A 6,083-nucleotide genomic window follows, 5' to 3' on the forward strand; every position below is an offset into this window, starting at 1 on the left:
GAGGTTTCCTCAAAAGGCCCTTCAAGCTCCTTAGAGAGCCCTTTAACCAAAATACCTTTATTAATCAATTAATAAGGTTCAAGAACAAGGAAGGCAAAAGCATCAAAAGGGAAAAGAAGCTCAAGCATTGAATACTTTTCCTCTTTCTTTTAGATTATGATTTATTTTATTAATTCAATCCGAGTTTATAATAAGGCACTAATTATTTTTATTTGTTTAAGCACACTCTATAGGGAGCTACACTCTTATTCATTTAATTAATTAACTTTTATTTTTAAGACAATAAAGAGTAGTTTAGCTTTTCTGTGAAATACAAAGTATTTTTCTCATTCCTTAAGATCGATTCAGACTCCATCACTCGTGCGAGCCAATTTTTATAATTTAATACACGATTTGCACAAACTTTTTTTTATTAAAAATATATTTTAAAAATACTTTATTGAAAATATTGCATCAGTAAGGGTTCACCTGACCAAATGTTAATAAACTAATTTTATCTCCTATCCAACTGAATTTGATTCGGTTTATTTGCATTTGGTAAGCCAAAACAAAATCTGACTATAATTGGATGAAGATATGGTTTTGGTTTTTTGCTATAGAATAAATGAAATATCTGAATTTAACAGATAGTAGAATCCGTTTATATGTAAAAAAACAGACCTGGTATGACCTTGTCAACATTCAAATTAGAATCCATTTATCTAACATCCGATTAGTCAAACGTAGCATTTGGCCACATCCGATACAAATAACGGTTTGCATCCCTAGCCTAACCTCAACTTCATAATAAAAAATAAAAAAACCTTGAAATTCTTTTTTTTTAGACAGAAAAAGCTGGGTTTAGGCAAACCCCTACCAGTCCCAAGGGGGCGTAGTGGGGTTGGGCCTTGACTGCTAGACAGGTAATCGATTCTCATGAGCACCAAAGGACGCAACATAGGCCCTGGGGATAGGGGTCCTAGCCTCAAAGTTTTAGGCTGCTGGCAAGATGACCATATGCATGGTAGGCTGAGCTAGCACCACCAGGTCTTTGTGTTTTGTGTAAAAAAAAAAAAACTGACCCAAACAAGTTGTAATACACGTCCCAACCAGACAAGCGGTGAGCCATGAAAATCTTTGTGCAAGGTAAGGCTCACATATGCATTTTTTTACATTCTTTTATTTTTTTGAGAGACCACACATTCATTCTTGACGAGGAATTTCTGTTGCCAACAAGAACTCCAAGAATATTTGACATAGAGATGATGAAGGGTGGCTTTCAGTGCGTGAAATCATTAAATAATCTTATACGTCTTCATGTGAAAACCAGGTGACCCACATCGTTGAAGGCCACAACCATCCTGAACAAGCCCCAGAGGGCAACGTTGCACCCAAAGAAGAACCAGAAAGCCGGGCCGAAATCTGGTCCAATGAACACTGTGATCCAATGGTTGAGAACGACACCCAAAAAACTGGAAACCCCTCCGAACCCCGCAACCAAGAGCCACCTCCCAAACTCCTTATTCCCTCTCTTTCTTCCACCACCAAACTCCGCCACCACAGCCTTCACGTAGAAACCCAAACAACCAAAGTAGGCAACGGCCGCCGGCAGCAGATACAACAACTCGCTCACCAACTGAGACCCCAAAAGGAAGGCCACCACCGTCGCCGATGCATAGACCGCCACCAGAATCCGGCGGTTGGACGGAATCCGGTCATCGACTCCCGCACATCCGGCGAGTATCGAGACCGAAGCGCACGCCGTTCCCACGGCGTCCACTTTATGGAAGACTTCCCAACGGCTGATGGAGTGGAACCAAAACCCGCCGAAGCACATAAAGGCGTACCACAGCATCGCCATGCTCCACGAGAACGATCCTTTGAATTGGTACTTGGTTCCGGTCAGCCGGAAAAGTCTTTTTCCGGTGTCCAGGAAGACGAAGAATCCGGCGAGTGCGCTGATGGCCACCAGCGGCCATTTGACTTCGACGGGTTTCGAACCCACTACCTGAAACAAACCAACCAAGAGTTAAGACTCCCAAAAAAGGAAGCAAGTCTCTTTATTTTCCCTACGCCAATCATGGACGGCACATCGACCGACCTCCGGTTGGTAAAAGTAAAACTCCTCTGGTGCGTTTGAATGCCTCGGATTCTGAGGTCCGACCCCTCCCCATCGGATTTCAAATCCACGGCACTTTCTTCTGTATCTCACAAAAGTGAGGATATCAAATCCCAAGTACCCTCAGATTTGAGTTCTAGCGTTTGCAAAAACTCAGGATTTTACTGCTACATCAGATCAGCCATTCAAACGCACCCTTGGGGTGGATTTGATTACCTCCGACGAGTCTGAAACCCGCCCCCCTTCCCATCGGAGTTGAAATCCGTGGTTTTGAGGGAGTTTTGTCCAAAAACGAGGAGGATCTCAAAACTGTTTGCATGGAGGTTGGATCAAGGTGAGGGCCCTATGCCTCGATCCACGGAACATCGGTTCTCCTCAGAGATCCGAGGTAATCAAACGCATCCTTGAGGTCTCCTTGCCCACCAAGGAATGCCAGGTGACAAACTGTGGCTGCGAAAAAACTCGGAAAAAAAAGTGAATAAGATGGACGGTCGGATGGCATGTTGATACCTTGAGGTGGAGGGTTGGAATGTAAGGAGGGGCTGGGAAGATGATGTCTAGGAATTGGGAGAGTGGAGGGTTAGAAGAGGCTAACTGGAAGAGGGATGGGAAGAACTCCTCGATGACACTGACTGCCATTAGTTTTGGTGAGAGAGTATGGGAAGTATTGGTTGTGTGGGAGGAAAGTGGGGTTGGGGTAAGGGAATTTCTTGGGAATCCTCTTTTTCTTGGCGTGTGAAAATGGAACACGCATCAGTCTCGGAAATCGAATTCCCGCCATAAAACGGTAAGGATCTTATCCTCTCGCATTTGGCTAGAATCAGTTCGCATCAAGGTGAGAATGTGGATTAAATGAAGCCCTTAAATCATGGATGGATAGCTAGGATTGAATGTAAGATGGTCACCGTCATATGTCAAATGATGGTCTAGTTTTATATAAACAAATAACAGTGACACCAATGGGGGCTCGCTTGTATGGTAGGAGCAGCTAATGCACGTCACCCTTGTGTTGGGAGGTTGCAGGTTCAAAACTCAATGGTATAATTGTATAACCGGCAGGGGTCGGGCAAACCCCAGCTTGCCTATATATATCAGTGACAATTTTAGTGACATGGAGAGAGCACATGACAGAAGTGGATAGGGCTAGTAAATAAACCAAAACAGCTAGCGACTGGGCGTGGTTAAGCTCATTTGTGATCGGCTCATAGAGTGGGTGAGCTGAGCCTCGAGCAGCTCATCTAGCTTAAACAACTTGAGGGCTAGGCTCAAGTAAGCACGTGCACATATATATATATATATATATAATCACTAGAATATGAAAACTAGAAATATAGTTATTTTCAACACTTTTTTTGCAAATCCAACCGAGTGAATGTGTTTGACATGGAGAATTTGCTAGGAATCAACCATTGGATTGTGTATTTTTGATGAAAAATATAAATTTTAAATGCTTAAATATTTATGAATATTATGAGCCATTGTTTTTAAGGCCTTAAAAAAATCTTATTTATGCATCAAAATCGGGTTCTTATAAAACCTAAAACCAAGCATGTAGCTCACATATGTACGGTTGGATTCAGTAGAAAATAAAAAAACCTATGAAAATTGTGGTTCACACATTAGTTCTCATATTTCTAATTCTCATATTTTAGTGACTATATATACTTATGCATGATATATATTTTAAGTATAATATATATAGAGGATGATGCAATATATATGTATACATAGTTTGAGACAAAGAGAGTAGAGAGTAGCTTCTTACACCTACCGCTACCTACGAGACTTTTGAATAGTTCTTTTCCATGTTTTTCTTGAATCAGACCATACAAATGTATTCCACATGTTTTAATTTTATATGAATAGGCTCTTGCATCATTCGATTTTGATGCACATATAGGTTTTTATAAGGTTTGAAAATCGTTGGTGTAAAAGTTTTGTAAATATCATAAATATTAAGCTTTAAATTTCACTTTATTTACTTTTTTTTTTCGGGTTTGTCACACATGGAACATCCATGTTTGTAACCTGACATAGGATGACCATGGTTTGAAACTTGGGGAGGGCATCCTTGGCTGCAAGATTACTACAAAAAACAATTGATTAGCGACGAAATTTAGCGACGACATTATGCTGTCGCTACTTAGCGACGGATTAACGAGAGAAATAAATTCGTTGTTATAATTGGAGAATTTTACGAAACTACCGACAAATTATATTCCATCGCAAAATCCGTCGCTACTTAGCGACGGATTTTGCGAGAGAATATTTTATCGCAATAAATACGACAGTTCGAGACGGAATTGCGACAGATAAAATTCTATCGCGAAATACCGACGACCTAGGCGACAGAATATTTTCTGTCACCTTTTTCATTTTTTGAATTACGATGGCTTAGCGACGGAATTAATCCGTCGCGAAATGTCGCATTACCCCTAATCCCAGCCCTCTTTTTCCTTTCTTCTTTTGCTGCTCCTGCTCGCGCCCGTCGCCCTCTCCCTCCCGCCGCCCTATCCATCCCGTCGACCTCTCTGCCGGCCCCCACCGTTCGCCGGAAGTCGATCTCCGTCAACCTTCTACCGCCGCCGCCCGGAGGAAGTGCAGGTATTTCCGGGCCCCACCGTTAAATGGATTGGGGGTCGACCCCCTGTGTTTTTCGACAGGGGGTCGAATCCGCCAGGCGGTCGACCCCGGTAGGGGGTCGACCCCTTGCCGTGTCCGACCGAGGGTCAACCCCTTGTCATGTCTGGGGGTCGACACCGGCAGGCGCTCGACCCCGTCAGGGGGTCGACTTCGGCAAGGAAAAGCCCTTTCCCATTGCCCCTCTCCTTCGTTGCGCTCGACTTCAACCCTCACACCTCTCCATCCGCAGCCTCCTGAGCCTCTCCCATGTCTGTCAGAGCCTCATCGGAGTCACCTACATGTGCCTCCAATCGCCAGAGCCACCTCAACTCATCTTCCACAAGAGCTGAGCCCCGTTGAATGCTCAGCGGGGCCCCTCCACACCTCATTTTCCAAACGGCGCTGCCCATTAGGTCTGATAATAAAAATATAATTAAAAAAAGTAAAGTTCCAATGTTAAGTACATTTTCAGCATCAAGAAAGTTTGATTTCACATTTAGAAAAACAAATTTTTCATTTTTGAGAAGTGTCATTATAAGGTTTCATAAGCATAAAAAAAGTTGTTTGAAACAAGCTTCTTACCTTCCTCATGGCAATTTTTGCCATCCCTAGTATTCATCGGTTCTTTGTAAAGGTTTTTTTCTCCATTACAATGGGGAGGTCATCTGAATGACTTCTAACTGGTTCAAGTCATGAGCAGTGATGTGTTGTTAATGGATAGAACCTAGAAGTAATCAGCGTGGTGAAACTCGAGCAGTACTATAGTTAGGTGTGAGCACCAGAGGTGGATGAGATAAGAGATTTGGTTCCTATGCTAGGCTAAGTTGGCTTAGCTAGGCTAGAGGTATTAGGTCTAGTGCAGATAATTCAATAGTGTAGTTATGTCTAGATCTCATACTTCATATACTGGAATACTGGTGGGGTAGACCCCAATTTATAACTTTTCTAGCAAATTTAGTCACAATTCCTATAAATATGATATTCATGGATCCATATCCGCCCAAGGATGAGTTGGCAGGATCCTATTGTCCTAAGTTTGAAAGGTTTTTTTTTCGTGGTGACTTCATTTTAAAACTACATTTTTTGTGTGCAGATTTTTCAACGGAACCAGCTCGTGCTCAACCACTTGTGGTAAGTAAGGGACAAAAACAATGCAAATCGGGTAAATACCCATGGTGAGTAAGTGATGCAAGCGTATCATATGTTATTTAATTTATTAGATGTAACACTTTATTGTTCACACACTCACTTAGTTGTTAATATTTAGGGTTGCTTTGTTGGAGTTTTGAGATCATGCTGAGCATGATTTTAATGTATGAATATTGAAGTATTCTTATTTTTTGAGTACGGAGTCCATGCTAGG

At 42.2% G+C, this 6,083-nt stretch overlaps 1 protein-coding gene across 1 annotated transcript; it reads right to left on the bottom strand.

The window, feature by feature from the left end:
- Window positions 1–1,132: 1,132 nt before the first annotated feature.
- Window positions 1,133–2,803, bottom strand: LOC149845577 (uncharacterized). The gene is made up of 2 exons (XM_089995845.1): window positions 2,609–2,803; window positions 1,133–1,987 (listed from the first exon to the last, which is right to left on the bottom strand). The coding sequence occupies exons 1-2, from the start codon at window positions 2,735–2,737 to the stop codon at window positions 1,295–1,297; spliced, it is 822 nt and encodes a 273-aa protein (XP_089851971.1). The 5' UTR covers window positions 2,738–2,803; the 3' UTR covers window positions 1,133–1,294.
- Between the last annotated feature and the right edge of the window lie 3,280 nt (window positions 2,804–6,083).

This window comes from Nuphar pumila, chromosome 2 (assembly GCF_984573655.1).
Source record: "Nuphar pumila chromosome 2, dmNupPumi1.hap1.1, whole genome shotgun sequence".
NCBI classification, from domain to species: Eukaryota; Viridiplantae; Streptophyta; class Magnoliopsida; order Nymphaeales; family Nymphaeaceae; genus Nuphar; species Nuphar pumila.